The 20,471-nt window shown below is 37.9% G+C and overlaps 1 protein-coding gene across 3 annotated transcripts in view; it reads left to right on the forward strand.

Annotated features, from left to right (window-relative positions):
- The window catches only part of ephb4a (eph receptor B4a), a 93,250-nt gene that overhangs the window by 33,295 nt on the left and 39,484 nt on the right, over nt 1-20,471 (forward strand). For all 3 annotated transcript variants that reach the window (XM_061962368.1, XM_061962370.1, XM_061962369.1), the window contains exon 2: nt 19,465-19,535. In XM_061962368.1, coding sequence (XP_061818352.1) covers nt 19,465-19,535 — 71 coding nt within the window. The remainder of the gene's footprint in view (nt 1-19,464; nt 19,536-20,471) is intronic.

The following is a 20,471-nucleotide window of genomic DNA, read 5'->3' on the forward strand; positions in this document are numbered from 1 at the left end:
AAACCTTTCTTAACACTTTGTTTTACATTTTCCTTATAATATGACTTATTTGTATTTGTACAACTTGATTGTCATAGTTTATTTTCATAATTTTTTTCCTTTAAATGTTATTTCCCTGCTTCTGGCTTGTATAGTGTTACTTCCAAACCTTTCCCTTTTTTCTAAAATTGCATTCTGCATTGTAGATTATGAACAAAGGCTTGTAAACCAGTTATTTAATTCCCATTCCGTATATTGACTTCTAATTGTGTAATGGGAGGCTTCAAAATGCACATTAAAACCAAGTGATGCCAGGAGTACAATAACTCATAAAGAAAATTGCTTCACCCCCTCACAACCGAGGAAAAACAATCATAAATAAAAAGCTAACAAGACTTGCACATAGTGCCAAAGTCCATTAATAGGTGCTTCACGTCGTCCCTCATTCTTATGTTCCTTTCTTTTCTTCCTAAAGGTGCATGAGGATGAATGAGATTCCTTAGTTTGAATTAAATGAGGTCTAATTGTATGTGAAGCAGGTCTATAATTCCCCTCTTAGCTTCCCGCGCCTCACAGAAAGTAGCAAGAAAAGGTGGGAAAAAACGACGATTGATGTCAGTGTCTGAACAAATGTGCTCTGCTGTTGAATATTAGGTTGCTAATCTAAAGCCTAGAGACAGACGCAGACAAATTGAGGGTATCGTATTGATTGAAGCACCCTCTCTTTGTTAAAAAAAATGCAGGGTCAGGTTTTCCATTTCAAAAGAAAACTGTATGCAACACCCACTATTGTTGTCTCCTTTTCTTGCAAAAAAACTTAACACCTCCTTTTCGTCTTGTTGTACCGCCGTGGTTTGATGGTTTGTGTTACGTTTTCTTTACTTGGTGGCGAGCGTATTTTGTTTCTGCCGTATCTCAATATGGTTGACCAATCAAGCTCAATGTTTACGCTCTATATGGACAATTGTACTGTAATTTCTGTACAAGTGTTTGTTTATGCGGTTAAATGTGGCCAGATGACGACGCTTTATTGTTTCTACAGTTTTCTGGATCGAGAGGTGGGGGGTAATTTTTCCGGAGGGTGGGTGGCCACTGCCGGCGTTGCTGAAAGAATGTAGGGGAAATGTCGGCTTCCTCTAACGGGACTTCATTTGGAGTATAGTTGAGCGAGAGGCACATAACAGAATACACTCACCATCTTACAGAAAACACTCACGCATCCTGTCTCATAAAGCTTAATGATAGAGCTGTGATAAACAGTGATTACTATGCCTGAGCTTGAGTGGAGCGGGGGGGCTGCTGCTGCTTCTTTTTCACCCTCTCCAATCAACATATGAAAGTGTGGCAGGTGTGCGCTTGAAAGAAGATGCAAGGCAGTCTGGATTTTTCTCCAAATAGAACCAACATCAGATGAATGCGGCAAAGACACAGTCCCAAACTTTGTCATCCTCTGATCTTAGGCAATGTTCACACTGCAGGTTAGGATGTCCAATTCTGATTTTTTTTTTGTCAGATCCAATGTTTTATTATAGTTGTTCACATTACAAGAATGAAATGTGATGTTTAATGTGAATGCAGTCTGACCCGCAAGCAGACATGACGTCACACGCACTGCAGCGTTTACATGGCTCCAATTATAGTAGGTCTATGTCTTGGTGCATTTGTGGCAATTTCAAGGATTTTGTGCAATCAAAGTCGACATTTTCTGAACAAAATTATTGCGTGTAGAAGATTAAGAAGGAAGAGGGTGAAACATTTTGGCTCTTGCCGTTTCTGGGACATTTGCTTCGACGTCTGCTCTGAAGAGCGTGTGGGCGAGCAGTCGGAGTGGTGGAACATTGACGTGAGTTCCTAAAACATTGTTTTCGCCTGTTTTCTGCTCATTTGTCAACTAATTATTTTGTAAATGTCTATTTTGGCGAAGAATTATGACACTTAATTACTTTTTGATGACGTATCAGTCGGATCAACGCCACCACATCATTCAGACTGCTTTCGCATCGGATACATATCTGATTTTTATCCACATACGTACAAAGGAGGCCAGGGTCGAATATAGAAACATTGGAATTGCACTGATATGAAAAAATTGAGACAGGTCACATATGGGCAGAAAAATTGGAATTGACCTGCAGTGTGATCAAGGCCTCAGTCTGATTTTTTCCATACCATGCAATTGCTAATCAAGATGAAAAGATAAACAGTTAATTGATAAACCGGGATACATTTTCATCGTATTCATTGTTAGCATTGTACAGCGACAAGGGGCCTCCCTGTCCAAACTCTTTTCGGCGGAGCTTGATGTGCACCTCCAAAAAGAACTCTAACTGCACATTAATAGGACGTAAAGCACCGAGCTGTGAGTGTTGTTTTTTTTACACCCGCAAATGGGCCATTTTTAAATCCACTAAAACAAGACAAACAATGGACCGAATTGAGCAGGCTCTCAGCAAGGAAATGTGCAAATATGAGCATATATACGATCTGCACTCAGGGTTTCCCCTAAACTGCCAAGATACCTGTGGCGCTGGGGGCGTGGTTATAGGCGTGGTCACATTGACGTCATCAAATAATTTGCTACAATGATATGATTTTCTTCAAAAACGCTAAAAAAATATATACATACATTTAAAACAAATCTGTTATTATGAATTAGTGTTAACATGTATATTTTTGTATCGTTTTGCCATATTTTCAATTGTTGCTGCTTTTTGTTCAAGGTACTTTGTTGAGATTTTTTCAAGTGTTTCCAAGTGTTTCATTAGAAGTGTGACTTTTAATGACTTTAAAATTGTTTTTAAAACAAATCTAGCATCTTCTTCTGGTGTTATTATGACTTGGAGTTGCGTTTAGAGACCCTTAACTTCTGTCCCTTGATGTCCCTGACGAAAGACGCTGAAGCGAGCATGACGTCACACTTACTTCGCGCTGTTGCTCTATTTGGGCTTTCTTTTTTTTAAAGTGTCCTTTTAATATTTTCACATTTTGTAGATGGCTCTCCGCGGGTATATCTGCACTATATGTAAAAATTACGTCCACATTGCAAATATGCTGACAACGATCCAGACAGTCACAGTGGCGTGCGTTTTGTTTACATCCAGTTTCGGTAGCGCAGTTTTTGGTGATCAAATTCTTTTTTTTTTTTCGGTAGTAAAGTTTTTGTTACATCACTTGGTTATGTACAGTCGTGATCAAAACTTTACATACACTTGTGAAGGACATAATGTCATGGCTGTCTTGAGTTTCCAATAATTTCTACAACTCTTATTTTTTTGTGATAGAGTGATTGAAGCACATACTTGTTTGTCACAAAAAAACATTCATGAAGTTTGGTTGAATTGGTTCTTTTATGAATTTATTATGGGTCTACTGAAAATGTGACCAAATCTGCTGGGTCAAAAGTATACATACAGCAATGTTAATATTTGGTTACATGTCCCTTGGCAAGTTTCACTGCAATAAGGCACTTTTGGTTGCCATCCACAAGCTTCTGGTTGAATTTTGGACCACTCCTCTTGACAAAATTGGTGCAGTTCAGCTAAATTTGTTGGTTTTCTGACATGGACTTATTTCTTCAACATTGTCCACACTTATAAGTCAGGACTTTGGGAAGGCCATTCTAAAACCTTCATTCTAGCCTGATTTAGCCATTCCTGTACCACTTATGACGTGTGTTTGGGGTCATTGTCCTGTTGGAACACCCAACTTCACCCAAGACCCAACCTCCGGGCTGATGATTTTAGGTTGTCCTGAAGAATTTGGAGGTAACCCTGCTTTTTCATTGTCCCATTTACTCTCTGTAAAGCACCAGTTCCATTGGCAGCAAAACAGGCCCAGAGCCTAATACTACCACCACCATGCTTGACGGTAGGTGTGGTGTTCCTGGGATTAAAGGGCTCACCTTTTCTCCTCCAAACATATTGCTGGATATTGTGTCCAAAAAGCTAAATTTTTGTTTCATATGACTACAAAACTTTACACCAGAACGTCATATCTTTGTCCATGTGATGTCATATATATATATATATATATATATATATATATATATATATGTATGTACCGTATTTCCTTGAATTGCCGCCGGGTATATATTATCCGCATGCCTTGTTTTACCGCCGAGTCAAACTCGTTTCGCAAAATAATTAGCGCATGCTTAGAATTAGCGCATGCTTAGAATTACTGCCGGGTCAAACTTGTTAGCAAAATAATTAGCGCATATCTCGTTTTACCGCCGGGTCAAACTCGTTTCGCAGAATAATTAGCATATGCCTCGTTTTACCGCCGGGTCAAACTCGTCACGTCACGAGTGACACTTCACCTTTCAAGGTGTCATTTTCCAAAATGGAGGAGGCTAATTTCAATAATTTTCCGCATAAAGGGAAGAGGATAAAGAGTTATTTGGTAGGATTTAAGGCCCAAGCTATTGAATATGCTAAAAAGAACGGTAAAAATGTTTTATTAATATAGCTGCGTGTGTCAAATATGAGTCATTAAATGACTCCCGCCAAATGGTGGTAGAGGGCGCTAGTGATCCCAGGAATCATTATTGCGACTACTCGGCTGCAGAAGAAGTGACAACAACAGTTTTCTAAACTGGACTTTCAATCGAAGCAGGAGGTAATAATTAAAGGAAGATCTCCATCGAGACAGAGAGACTTTTAAAACTGAAGAAAGACAAGGAAGACTTCTATAAACAAGTTATCGATGCTTTTGTTCTGAAGGAGCGGTGCATGGACTTCATTTATAAGTAAAGGTAAGACCATAATAACTTTTTTTTAATTAAATGTGCTTTTCATGATGGTATCCGTACATCACACTCAAATTGATAAGCGCAGGCCTAAATTTACCGCATGCCTTTGGTAAGCGCCGGAGTGAGAAGAGGTTTTAAATTAATTACCGCCACGGCGCTAATTCAAGGAAATACGGTATATATATATATATATATATATATATATATATATATATATATATATATATATATATATATATATATATATATACATACATATATTCATGTCGCAAACATACCGTCCGTGCCTGAAAGCTGATTGGCGTAGAATGAGGAGTTGTGTGTCTGGCAAAGTGCAGACTCGCGAGACGGAAGTCTTTGCACGAGAGGTAAAACCTGTTGGAATTGTGCCGTTTGTTATCATAAGATTGTTAATAAACGTTAAAAATAGCGTCAGACTTTGTGTTTTTTTTCTGGGGGCTACAATATATTATATTACTTTAATTAGGTTGCAAGTAAAGAAAAAAAACATATTTTAAAGGTGGGGCTGTAATCAAATGCTTCAATTACATGAAGGGGAAACTTATGTAATATAGAGTTGGCATTGTTCATTACTACTACTATACAGGAAGCTAATGTTGCATTTAATTTACCTCGGAAGTTAAAAGTTGGAGCTGGCAATTACGTCACAGCGTTTTAGTTATGAGGTCAGAAATCAAGATGGCCACATCCACAAAATATATTCTTGTACTTGACTTATCTGAATAAAAACTATTTCTGGACTAATATGTGCCTTTTCTTCAATTGTACATACTACATATGTAGTATGCATAGTATACCACATAAAAAAGGTAATTTATACTACAGTAACATTTCCAAACATTAACAAAACGGCCATCGTTGTGTCTACTTTGTTCACCTTAGCTTTCAGCTAAATCTTTTAACTTTTAACGTCCGCACTGTTTTTATTTTTATTGTCTGCATTTTAATTTTGCTTTTATTTTCTTTCATTTCACTTTGTTGTCTGTGAAGCACTTTGAGTCTGCCTTGTGTATGAAAAGTCCTATACAAATAAAGTTGCCTTGCCTTGCCTTGCCTTTGGCGCATAATGAAGCCTTTAGTGTGTACTCACACTAGGACAGGGGTGTCCAAATTTTTCCACAGATTTGTTTGTGTATGGAAGATGCTAAATCCTGTCCAAAGTAGGTCAATATATGCTAAGATATCTGAACACAATACTGACATCTAAGCTTTATGTTATAGTTGACAAAGCAAAAAAGTGTATTCTCCAACAATACAGTCAGTCAAACCTATCTGTCGCGACCACTCAAGGGAAACCGCTAATGTGGCCACTATAGAGGACTGACCACTATTAGCAGGTTTCCGTGACAAACTTACACGTGGATATGATGGGACGCGTTGGATTACTAAACACGAACACTGAGGCTATAGATGAGACGTTGAGTAATGGCGAGAATAGAGAGCGGAGACTTGCTGATTTGTTGAAAAGTTTTAGAACGAATGAGGTGGAGTGCTTGTTGGCTTGAAATAATTTGACGTGCGTGTACACGTAAGTGTAGTACATAGTACGCGAGGGTCATCTTCAATTGCTGTTATTTAATAAATGAGCAAACCTAAAAATCAAGGAAGAAGGCACAAAACAATTTTAGAAAGTTCATCCTAAAAAGAGGAAACAATTAAATAATAACAATTTACCAGATTTTACAGCAACGCCGAACCAATTTGCACAGATGGGGTAGAGCAGGACAGTAAGTACAAAAGGCATAAACAAAATAAATCCGTTGATCTTCAGAATAAAACGCTCGATTGACTGATGATTGAGTAAAAAAATATTCCCTCATACTAAATAAATGGCCGCTAGTTGCGTTTAGCAAATGGCCACTATATACTAGCTTTTCTATGCGTGGGAAATTTTTGTAACCGCTATCGGCAAGTAGCTGCCAGAAACAGGTGGCGCTAAACACAGATTTTATTCTATATCTCATTATTAATTCATTTATTTCATTTTCTAGAGTATGTCAAGGGCCAATTATATACAAGCTCTATTCTGCCCCTGAATAATACTATGTTTGGGCTTACTTCTCACCTAAAGCATGGCACGTTGGGCTAATGTGAGCGCACTAATACACGCCCATGCACGGCACACTTTAAGTGTGGAGGTGCATGACACAATTGAATGCATGAACACATGCACTCGTGCAGCGTAGTCGAGTCATAGGATGGCTGTAATGTGATTACGCCTCACAAGATCTAAATGATCACCGACACATTTTATTATAGAAACAAAATACAAAGACTCAGCATGATTATTACCCCACGACTTCCTTTGTGTACGTCATTCAATTAATGAGATTGCTCTTCTCACAAGTTGATAATGACAGCTGCCACCTTGCCCAAGAAAAATAATCAGAAGAACTCAAAATAACAAAGCACAAAGTATGGTAGTTTTGACAAGTATGCAACATTGAGTGTATAAAAATATACAGTACAGTTTGGTGGATAAGTTGTATTTATTAGGTGCGTTATATGTAACCATTACTGCTTACACTCTGACTGAAAGCTACAATTATGTGCATGTAGTTTTCAGTGTTTACATAAAAAATGTAAGGTTTTCTAAAAATAATCGTTCAGTGAGAATGTAACCAAACAAGCAAAAATATACAGTTTTCATCTGTTTTTAGTTCAAATAAAGAACCTTTCCTCTCTGCTCTTTAATCGTCAGAGTTCATCCTAATTAGGCCAGCGGGCATCTCTGTTTTTCAAGTGAAAGCCGACGTAAAGCATGTTTTTATTTCCCGGAGGGTGAAAGCTTGTAGCATGGCTCTCAGTAGAGAGCCGATTCCACCCAAGCCAGACAATGTTAATTGGGATCGCTTCCAAATTGTACACCTTTATAGATACACAGTGCAGCTCCTGCATACGATTACACGGAATTTGCAAAAATGGGGGTCGTGTTCCTTTGATCTTTTAGAAAGTGTCACCTTCATGCAACAGTTTTTTAAACAATTGTCATTCACAGGCAAATAAAAAAAAAACATATCATGCGCTCACCACATGGTCTTAAAAAAGTTAATTTGCATTCTACTTCCTTGCTATTCGTTTGTAAAATTGTGGCATGCCATAAATACATTTGAGGCTACCTGTCATAAGCACATTATAATGGGACTTTCTGTGAAAGTAGCTTGTCGTCATACAGTGGATGGTATTGTACCTCTGCTACTTAACGCTTACGTGCACCTCGTCTGCCAGAGAATAAGGAATTGCTAACTTAATGACTCTGTTACTATATTTAGCGGGTATTGATGTAACTAGTTTTTTATTTTTTGCTGGGTTTTGTGATATTGCTGTAAATGGCATAAACTAGGGTGCTTATCTTTACTTGCACATATCTCATCATGTTTACGGACAAAAGGAAAGTGGAAAGGCCTGGCCAAAACGTATTGAGAGAGAGCTGTCCCTAGGGCTGGGCGATTATATGATTGTGATCGTTGAGTGCGATTAATTTGAGTTTAATCACGGTGATCAGCTGATAGCATAATTCCTCGTTCAAACATGGCGGAGATGTCTGTTAGAAGTTACCGCAGTAGTAAACAGTAGGGAAGCAACGATGCTTGGTGTAATCCTGCACGGAACAATCCACCTGTATTGCCCGTGAATGTGTGTGTTTGTGTATGTTTGAGTGTGTTTGTGTGAAAGTGTGTCCGTGCGTGCGACCTCCTGTTCCACCGTCGCAAAAGTGAGGTTCGTCCCGACATAATTAATGTTCAATCAGCGTTGTGCTTCTTTCCCTTACATAGCTGGAAGTTTCTCCTGCAGCTCACCAGTAATCCTGCCCTGAATGCGGACACACAGGCACTCAGAACGTCTATGTGACTGTATTGGTCGCGACTGGGAGAATCCACACACCCACTAATTTAATCAGAAAAGCATTTTTAAATCTAAATATTTTTTAATCATACTGTTTATGTTTCTGCAAAGATTGCACTCCGCTGATATAAAATGTCCTAAAAAAACGTGTCCCTGCTGTTAGAGTAACAAGCACAAAAGCATAATTTAAAAAAACTCTGCAAACAGACACTGTGTGTTCTTTTTGTTTTTTTGTGGCTAAAATAATCATTAAACGTGTTTTATGTCTTGGTACACATTATTTTACAGAACCTCAAATTCAAACTGCACTTTAATGTAATTTAATTCAATATAAGATACAGAATTTGAGTTTTAAAAACTCCACATTGTGGGTCACTGCTTGCCGTTTGCCAAAGCAGTGGTGAGAAGCACTGATGTATACAAGTAATTAAAGAATACAAATAATAATTTAGCATTTGAAAGTGTTGTTTAGCAAATGTTAACTTGAAATAAAAGTGTTTTAGTATTCAGTACACCACTGATACTTTGTTTACTGCAGAATGCACTTTTTGATGACAAGCAAAATAACAAAAAAACTTTGAAAGGAAAAAAGTTGTCTTTACGCCCACAAAATGTACCAAAAAAGAACCAAAACTATGGCCCTAAATCAGAGGTAAGGATCGTAGCGTGGGTTATCTGTATTGTTGCAACTCTAGTAAACACAATCATATACGTGAATATACATGAACAAAATGACAGTTTTCAGCTGTTAGCATACATTTACCTCAATCAGACACTGTGGAAATGATGTTACAAGACACCGCGGTAGTAAACACTAAGGATGCAACATACTCTGTATAATCCTGCACGGGGCAATCTGCTTTAATTTGAAAAAAAAAAACATTTAAAAAAATTTCTTGCAATCATATATTTTGCCATATCACCCAGCCATAGGTGTCACACTAATTAATGCAATAGTGGGTGTACATTGACACAAACATGCTGCATATTGACATAATATGAAACAAACACATAAGGTATTTTTATCTAAACAGACATGCACCTGGGGATATGTTGATTGGCAACACTAAAATTGGCCCTAGTGTGTGAATGTTGTCTGACTATCTGCGTTGGCCCTGCGATGAGGTGGCGACTTGTCCAGGGTGTACACAGCACCCCCCACGACCCTGAGAGGTACAAGCGGTAGAAAATGAATGAATGGATACAAATGTATATAAACAAACATATAAACTATAACTTTATATGTTTGCAATGTATTTACATGACATAATTGACCCTGTTACATTCAGATCCCTTTTTGAATGTTTTTGTTTTTTGTTTTTTGTTTTTTTAAACCCTCGTGAAAAATCGACTTTTTCTGGCATTATTGAATAGGATGAATGGAGTTTGTTTTTCAAAAAATGTTGCTTACTTTTTGTCACTATAAATTCCTTGCATATTCAATATGGCCATGCAAATATGGGCAAAATTTGTTTTCAAAAGTATTGAAAATATATTTCTCATCGTCAAACGGCGTGGCGAAGTTGGGAGAGTGGCCGTGCCAGAAACCTGAGGCTTCCTGGTTCGATCCCCACCTTCTACCAACTTAGTCACGTTCGTTGTGTCCTTGAGCGAGACACTTCACCCTTGCTCCTGATGGGTCGTGGAGTGTGTGAATGTGTGTGTGAATGTGTGAATGTGGAAAAAAAAAAGAAAAAGGGGCAGCACGGTGGAAGAGGGGTTAGTGCATCTGCCTCACAATACGAAGGTCCTGAGTAGTCCTGAGTTCAATCCCGGGCTCGGGATCTGTCTGTGTGGAGTTTGCATGTTCTCCCTGTGACTGCGTGGGTTCCCTCCGGGTACTACGGCTTCCTCCCACCTCCAAAGACATGCACCTGGGGATAGATTGATTGGCAACACTAAATTGGCCCTAGTGTGTGAATGTGAGTGTGAATGTTGTCTGTCTATCTGTGTTGGCCCTGTGATGAGATGGCGACTTGTCCAGGGTGTACCCCGCCTTCCGCCCGAATGTAGCTGAGATAGGCTCCAGCGACCCCCCGCGACCCCAAAAAGGGACAAGCGTTAGAAAATGGATGGATGGATGGATTGTCAAATTGCAGCTGTCGTATAAACAAGTGCCCAAAACGACACCAATTCTGCAATGCAATTGAAACTATTAACTGCCTATATAACAATATGCATGCCATAATTAAATTGATTTTTTTCTCAATATATAATCCTTTCAAATTTCTGAAATTTTTACCAAGTTTTTGGGCAATCCAGTTTAGGGTTACGGCTATCATTTATTTTAGTAATCGAGTAATCTATCGCTTCGTTTGTTCGATTAATCAAGTAATTACATAAAACACAATCTATAGCCCAATTGTGCATTTTAGGGAAAATAGGTAAAAATAAACCATCATTTAAATTGTATGCATGTGAAATGTCCGAAAACCTGCAGGGTTTTTTTATCATCCATTTTTGTGTCAAAATTTCACTTCCGTTGAACGCTCGCCTCAGCTACATGTATTCGCTGTTCCTCTTGCGTAAGCGCCACACTAAATTGCAGGACAGGGATGCGATCAGGGGCGCCGAAACAAGCTCGCTAGTTAGCATGGTTAGCATCATCTAGCTAGCTAGACAACGTTGACGCCTTTCTACTTTGCTGCTAATCATATTTGAATGACTACAATCTGTTACACTGTTAGTTCCAAACCAGTTGTAGTTCTAGAGCATTTAATAGTAACCAGCGAGAAGGTATATTTTTGATGTGACGGATTTAACAGAGGGGGCGTGGCTAAAGTAGGGTTGCCAAATGGAAAACGTTTTCTGACTTATTTGCATGCATGTTATATGATTTGATATTACATTTTCAATAATAATAACAAAATTAGTACGTTATCTACTAAAAAAGTAACAATTCTGCGGTACATTACATGAGACATGTAAGTGTCAAAAAGACAGCCAAAAGAGGTTGGTGGATGAGAATAAATCTATAGGTGAAATATAGTGTAAAAATGCAACCATCCATCCATCCATTTTCTACCGCTTATTCCCTTCGGGGTCGCGGGGGGCGCTGGAGCCTATCTCAGCTACAATCGGGCGGAAGGCGGGGTACACCCTGGACAAGTCGCCACCTCATTGCAGGGCCAACACAGATAGACAGACAACATTCACACTCACATTCACACACTAGGGCCAATTTAGTGTTGCCAATCAACTTATGACTGCGTGGGTTCCCTCCGGGTACTCCGGCTTCCTCCCACTTCCAAAGACAAAATGCAACCAATTGCAGGAAATGTAGTCTTTAATTTTCAAAATGTTCTTTTTTCTCAAAGGGTGTCACATGCATGTGCATGGCAAAAAATAGTAAATTAAAAAACACTCCGTTGTTCATCACCACACAGATTATGGCACCCACACACCACCGCTCTCATGTCCACTATTGCAGTGGCCGTGTGGAAAGCGTATTGAAAGTTCCGGGCAGTCCATGCGATCTGGATTTTGTCAGTTTTTATTAGCCACACTCATTAACCGATTAATGGAAGTAATAGAATTTAATTTCAAATATTATTTTCTATCGATTAATCGTTGCAACTCTAATCCACTTTTAGAATGGTACTTATATATGTTAATATTTTAATGTGAACAACCTTTAGGGGAAATGCCTTCTTAATAAGTTGTTTTTGAGGCATTAATCTGACTCATTGAAACAATCCTTGAGGTGGTTTGTTTACTTAGATGCTTTGTCCCGAGTGCAGTCACCCAGACAAGAAAATAACACAAGGTAGAACGCCGTAAGAAAGATTGAAGCAATTTGGTTTTGTGATGGCGAAAGTAGGGTTGCGGTTGCAATGAGGTTTGCCTTTGTGTGTGTTTATCTGTGAATGTGTGTGTGTGTGTGTGTGTGTGTGTGTGTGTGTGTGTGTGTGTGTGTGTGTGTGTGTGTGTGTGTGTGTGTGTGTGTGTGTGTGTGTGTGTGTGTGTGTGTGTGTGTGTGTGTGACTGAGAAATGTATTGAATTAGCTGGAGGCAATGTGTGAGCTGCAGTGGGTGTGAGCAGTAAAACACATACCTTTGACACCTGATAATATTTATTTTGGGTTCAAATGTTATCTTACAGAGCAAAAACAGCTGAATAGAGGAAGATGTCAAGTAACGGTGCATTTTATTTTGTGTTTTTGTTATTAAAAAAAAAAAGGGGTGCCTCTCAGTGTTGCTCTTTGGGGTGTGGTAAGTGTCTCACTTTACACATGATCACAGAGATGAATAAGTGTAGGCACTGCAGTTCTCAGTGTAATTAAATAAAACACAACCGGCGCTGGTGTTAAACACTTGGGAGTTGCTGACTGGCTCACCACTGCTTGTCGTCTTTCAACTGATGGGATTCGGGGAAGGAATTTTTTGGACTCTGCAGGCAGCCAGGACCATTCCCAGTCATATTCTCTTTCATGCCAGAGAATGTGAGCGAGTAGAGGATGTTGCGCTGTGTAAAACTGTCATCATGAACATCAAAACATAACCTCACAGTTGATAGACAAAATTATACACAAGATAAGGCCTCAGAATTGTGCCTGAGAAAAACACATTGCTCTCTACTAATGACAAAAATTATGTTGAAAAAATCATCAACCTTGTCTTGTTTATAAAATTGGGGATTTTTACATTAAAAGGGACCTATTACGCAAAACCAACTTTTCCTACCTATTGGTACCTGTTTTTGTGTATTTGGGATCTGCATAAGTCCCGAAAATGTAAAATCAAACTATGGAGATATTTATTAAACAATTTTGTCTTGCTTCATACTTCCTCCAAACCAACCCTTTGGTATTTGCCCCATTTGTGACGTTTTTTTTGTTAGTGTCGTCAGCGTATCTATCCATATATGGTAGAAATTTACCTGAAGTGCTTTGCGTAATTCCTCCATTGTAGTCTGACACTGTAGTCAATCAGCTCCTTCTTTTTCGCTATCCACTTGTCGTGGGGTACACTGGGTCGTACATTCACACGCATCCTCCGATGTTGGCATTTCTAAAACAAAGTAGCGTATAGTTCTAACTTATATCTGTCAGTAGACTCCATATGGAAGCGCTTAAAAAATTACACCATGTCTGACATAGTGGAGGCACATAAATAAGACCACCCACAAAACGGCGCATACTGAAGAGATGGTCCAAAAGCGGCTTGAAAACGGTCTGTAAAACATAATATATGCAACAATTTGCCCATAGAACGACCATTACAAGTTATGTAGAACACAAGGAAGTGTTTTTAATGTAGGAAAAAAATCACATGACCCCTTTAAAACATATGGTCGAAGATAATAAAAGATTATGTATGTATATATATATATATATATATATATATATATATATATATATATATATATATATATATATATATATATATATATATATATATATATATACATACATATATATATATATATATATATATATATATAATCTATATATACATATATATATGTATACATTTTTATTTATAACTATAGAATATGTTTAAAGACATGAAAATATATTTGTTATATGTTTTCACCCGTCATTGAAAAATCCTGATCTACTTTGTAAAAGTTGAGACAAAAATTAAGATACACAATATGAAATAATTATTTAATGTTATTAACTCAATTTAATACCATTTCAGAAGTAGTTGAATACATTATTTGATAAAATAAGAATAACTTATTTTCACACCTCTCTTAATGCTATCTCACACCCACTTGTTAAGAAATGCTGTTCTACAATAAGCCAACGCAAGAGTTGTGACAAAAATTAAGATAATGTGTTTAAAAAAATCCAACTTTTTAAATGACTAAATCACCTTTTGACAAAAATGAATAGAAATGTTTTAAAGAAACTAATACAAGCTCTCAGTTTAGTGCAATGTCGTTTTGCACCACAGCAAACTACAACCACGGTAATAAACATATCACACAGTGTCTACTAAAGCTAAACTTTGTGAAGGTAGAATTGTCTAAGGCATTCCTGTATTGGATGTCATTACATGTGCAGGTGAGCCAAATAAAGTGACGGCTGAAATCAGTAAATCTCACACACCCGCCTCGTGTAATCTGAGTATGTGCTGGACCACTGAACAACATGTCGAGGCGAGTTAGGGGAAGGAACAAGAAAAGCCACTGTTTGTGATGTTGTCTTCAAATCAGAGTTTTGGCTGATTTTATTTCAGCTATGCGAGGAGCTAAGATATCGAAGAGGAAAAAAACCTCTGCATTTCAACGGAACAAAAGTGAACTCGGTTGTAAAACGACAATAATGGAGTCATAAATACCAACAATGTAGATAAAGGGAGGAAGTCTGGTTAAGGTCACTGTTTGATCCCTGGTTGCTGATTTTCCAACTACAGTTCAGAGGGCATTCCTTCCTGCCTAAATGTGATGTGTTAAAACTATGTGTCACCTAATATGTTTGTATTGTAATCTGCTTTATTGCTACAAAAGCAATTTCAGTGTAATCCCGCAGGACGGCAATCTATTTGTGGCGATAGGTTCGCGGGGACTTGATGACGTCATTGTCTAGTTTTCATGTCTTTCTTGTAGTCGCTGTAGGAGAAAGTCAAAGTGAGCAAAAAACATGAAAAGCAAAACAAATATGATTAAGAATTATTGCAACATGTTAACTAACGTATGCAATTAATCACAAAAACATGTCCCATGAGAGCTTTATTCAAGGTCTGACATCACGACGTAGCCAGATTGTTTATTGTTTTATTCAGGGACAGTGCACATTAATAAACTGTAAATGAGCCAGATTATAGCACAGTTGCTCATTTCCACCTGTAATCCCTCACACCAGTGTGGGTGCCACTGGGATCATGGTGGATGAAGTGTCTTGGCCAAAGACAGAACAGCAGTGACGAGGATGGCAGAAGATGGATTCGTACCAGGAACCTTCAGTTTTCTGTATGACGGCTCTACCAACTGAAACACGTCGTTCCATTGCCTAGATTGCAAAACCCAGCAAACAGAGGCATCCAAAACTGCGCGCAAGCTCATGCCATAATGCATGAACCTTATGATTTGACACTTTGGTATTGTTTAACACCAGTATCCAACTATGTAAGAACATTCATAAGTCTAAAAAGATGAAACTCATTACAGGTCCCAGGGTTGTACGGTATACCAGTACTGATAAATTACAAATGAAGTAAAAAAGTACTCTACTTCAGGCTCTTCTTTTTTAATGGAACTGATGGTGCGCCGTGGTGACATAATTGACATTGCTTGTAATATGAGCCAACGCGCATATATGTTGTGAGTCAACACACACAGAGCACTTACAAGCGGAAACAGTGCAAAGACAAACATATTTTGGCATTAAAACTAACGATAAAAGTGAAGCTATAAACACTGAAGCTCCACCCCGCAAGTGGTGCTTTAAAACAAAAATACGTGTTTCCGTAGTGTTTGAGCTACTCCAAAATCACTCATGCTTGCAGGCATGGCGACAAATAAACTACGGTTCTTAGTTCTTACAAATATCATCACTGCAGGACGAAGACTAGCTAAACACTGCACTATACACCGAAGGATACAATAGCTAAGCACTAACAGCAAGCTAGCGCTCCTGAATGCAAACAAATTGGTGGATCTATACAAATATCGACTGCAATGATACCAAGTACAAGAGCTATATATAGTTAATACTACAATGATTATATCAATATTTTCTATTATCACAAAATCTTTTGCCATTTTTGTTATTGTTTATAAACTCAGGAAATACGTCCCTGGACACAGTCGAACTGTAATTATGATCAATGTATGACTCTGTAACTACTTGGTATTAGATCGATACCCAAATTTGTAGTATCACCTAAATCGTATGTAATGTTTCCAAACAACAGAAGTATAAGTGCTTATTACGTTTTAACAGAAGTGTAGATGTCACATGTTAAAACGGAAAGTAACCAGATATTAACAATAAAAGAACAAGTAGATTAATAATCCATTCATCCATCTATTTCCTACCGCATTTCCCTCATAATTATGACAAAATAATACAATGGGAAATGACACATAATTAGTATTAATTACTGCATACATCAGCAGCAGAAATAGCAGCGTTTGTAACTCGCTGGCTTACTTACTACTAAGAAATAAGTTATCTCGTATGTTCATTATCCTATTTAGTGTCAAAATTGTTCTTTGATTGCAATAAGAAACGTACGTTTAATGTATCATAAGATCTTTTGTTAAAATCAAGCCAATGTAATTATTTTGTTGTCCCCCTTTTTTTTAAGTATCGAAGTACATTTTGTTTCAGGTACCAAAATATTGGTATCGGGACAACCCTAATTGGTCATCTTTAAAAACAATAATGTATGACATTCTGATAATAAATTCGTATTTGTGTATAAAATATTTGGGTCTTTTTTTGAGTTGATTTAAATATTGCAAATTACTAACTCACTATGATTGATTGTGATTAATCTAAATCTATACATGTAACTAATATGATTTTAAAAACAAATCATTACAAAAGAAACAAATTACTTTATTACATTGTTTCTTTTTGTGGTTGTAAAGAGGCCACCATTAGGACCCACTGCTCATTAAGGAGAGCAATTCATGCTCCACTAAGACTAGAAAAACTCGCTACATTCGTCATCAATCTCTCTTTTTTGTTTTATTTTAAAAACAACGTAGACAGGTCTGACCACTAGAAAATATAGTGACAAAGCCTCTAAGTCGGCAACAAGGAGGTGTGTTAAGAAGCAGAGTTCCGATGCTATATACTGTACGGATTTGCAACAACAGAGTACATTGACAGACATAAGAATGTGTTTGTCAAATCTGTTTGTGGCGATGAATGAATGTATGGAAAACACTGCAATTGACAATGCAGGTCAGTTATAATAGTGAAGTTTTCATTATCAGACAGGAATGGATTATGAGAGACTGGATTCAACCAAGCATTTTAATAACCTCAATGATATATGCAGGCTCAAACCACCATTTCCTCCTACATTCATTTTCATGCTCTCCTTGATGATGGCACACAAGAGCGTTCCACTAAATTTTGTTTATGGTTCCAACGAAAGCTGCCAGCCCCTGGAGATGAGAATTCTGCAGGGAGCACAGCGGCCTCTAAAACCTCATCCCAGCCGCAGAAGAAATATCTGCAAAGGATAAGAAAAGAAATGTCCTCCCGTGAAAAGAAGTCATTTCAAACGATATCATTCACATGCTGTTGAGGTTTTTATTGAGATCCTGAATCGGGGCACAACCTCGTCGGTTCTTTGTAAGGTGGCAGCCGGACCCCGTGAAAGATAATGGCGAACAAAACCAATTGTGAGAGCGAATTGTGGTCGCGTGGTTTTAGGTCCTGATATACACAAAGTGTGTTTATGAGTACAAGAGTGCGGTCAAAGGCAGATTTAACATCGCCTGTCACAGGAAACTGGTGAGACGGGGGAGAAGGAAAACAAATATGAGGATTTTGGGGTGGTGGGAGTCTTCCTGTCATGAAACTTCTGTCTGGCTGGAAGATGCCTAAAAAATTTACTGAATATAGTACAAGAGTAATGATGATCATTATAATACTGTAATAATGGCGATAATTTTATTTTTGCTTAACATGCATGTTTACACTTGCACAAATCAACATGTCAGAAAAGGAGTTGAACGAAGCAAAGCTTAATTAATCCTACATCCTTCTCCATGTCCCTCCATGTGTCGCTTCATGGGTTTATTAACCTTTTCATTCATTCAAAGCATTTTTTAAAAAGCAAATGAGTTTAAGTAAATAAAGAGATACAAATTAAATACATTATATGTGAATACAGGAGCAGAACACTGACATGAACATTGAATAATGTACAAATAAATACAGAGCAACATCCTTCAAATTTTGCAGACTTATATTCAAAGCATATTTTATATATTTATGGTCAAAATTAAGCATTATGTAGCTTAACAATTGCTAATTCAATATCAATACTACAATACTCTTGGCAATTAGTTTAGGGACGGTGTGGCTCGGTTGGTAGAGCGGCCGTGCCAGGGTTCCTGGTTCAATCCCCAGCTTCCGCCATCCTAGTCGCATCTATTGTGTCTTTGAGCAAGACCCTTGCTCCTGATGGGTTGTAGTTGGGGCCTTGCCTGGCAGCTCCCGCCATTTACCTTTTAGATGAGACAAAATCAATCAGTGTGCTGTTAAGTATCGTAGTCAATTATTGGCTCAGCCTGAAGCAGCATTACTATATTGGAGTGTAAAGGTAACTATGTGGGTATTATTGTATGTCTAGAGGTCTCTCATTATATTAAAAACTGTATTTAGAAGCTCACAAACAGGTTTGTTATGCTCTGCATTGAAAACATCTGATTTATAATGAAAAATCCCTACTTTTTGGAAATTAATTAACCAACAAGAGATTACTTTATTAAGTTATTAGATAATGATCAATTATTTCAATTCAGAATAAATTATACCAGAGAGTTTGGTTATGATGATAATAATATATTTAAGTTTAGTCAATAATTCACAAATTTTCCTATCATGCTAAGGGGTGTTTCTTTAATTTTGTCATTCTCATGAAGGCAAATGCTGCTTCATTATTCAGACATGTAAAGAGAAAGTTGAAATATATGATTTACCATATTGTAACTGTATTTATGGTCAAAATAAACTAATATCATCGCAATCATGATATCATTATCAAATAAGGTAACCGAAAGCTGTTCCGAGCTATTGTTTCAATGCCTGTGTTGCATTGGATTTAGCTCTTTTTCCCAATAAAACAATCATGTAGTTTAAAGGCGGAATGTTTGGACCAGACGTTGTTTTGAATCCTGTGGAGTGAAGGTGCGCTTAATGATGTGTCTAATACATATCATTTATCTTTCCCAGAGGTGCTGATGAACACGAAGACAGAGACTTCTGATCTGAAATGGACCATCTACTCTCAGGCCAAACCAGAGGTATGTGTCGCCTTCTTATCTCTAGTTCTAACCCAGACCTCATGGTGATGGGAGGCTTTTTTTGGGGAGGCTTCCAGCTGTCCCTTTGTTACATTGGCTATGAAAGAGCTCCTTATATGGCAGGTAACCTGGTAGCCAGGAGAGGGTGAATGTGGGATTTGAGAGTACATTGGAAGCAGATGCTTTGATGCATCCCATCAAGCGTGGAGTGGAATCTACTGACAGCCCACAATTTTGGAATCCAGCACCCCCCCCCCCCCAAAAAAACAGGCACGTTTGTAATTTGATCAAGCAATGAGTGGTTGCGGGGTTATTTTTGCAGGCGGCGACCAAATTTGCTTCCCTGCTTGTGTCTTCGATAGGAAAATGTTTGGAGGAGATCTATAAACAAGAAGAAAAAATAACATCTCGCTTTGATACCACTCGTAAAGTGTTCACAGCTGCGGCTCCAAAATCAACAGTGTACATATTTAAGAACGATTATGAAACATTGTGTTACACTCTTTCCTGCACTGTGAGCAGAACTGCACAAACTAAAACATTTATATATGACAACTTGTTACATTACAAACAAACGTTTGTACGCCATTTTATTGACGTCGACTCTTCTTCCTCGCCTATGTTCGACCCGTTGACGGCCAATGCCACCGACAACACACCCTGGCTATCTATCATTCATAGGGCTTGGGGGAGGAGTGATCGCACTAATTAATTGCTTTTCCTTTTACTTGTCTTTATTGCGTGCAATAATATATACTTGACGAAAACAATATATACTGTCAAGTCAGTCAACCTGCCATGTTTTTGACTTGATAGATTCCTTTTTTCAATTTCTATCAAGAAACTACCCGGTCAACTATCCTTCCGGCAGTGTTTATTTTGACAGCAGTTTTTAAGTTAGCTTCAGTCGTAGCCTTTTGACAAAAATTTATTTTA

This window comes from Nerophis lumbriciformis, linkage group LG09 (genome assembly GCF_033978685.3).
Source record: "Nerophis lumbriciformis linkage group LG09, RoL_Nlum_v2.1, whole genome shotgun sequence".
NCBI classification, from domain to species: Eukaryota; Metazoa; Chordata; class Actinopteri; order Syngnathiformes; family Syngnathidae; genus Nerophis; species Nerophis lumbriciformis.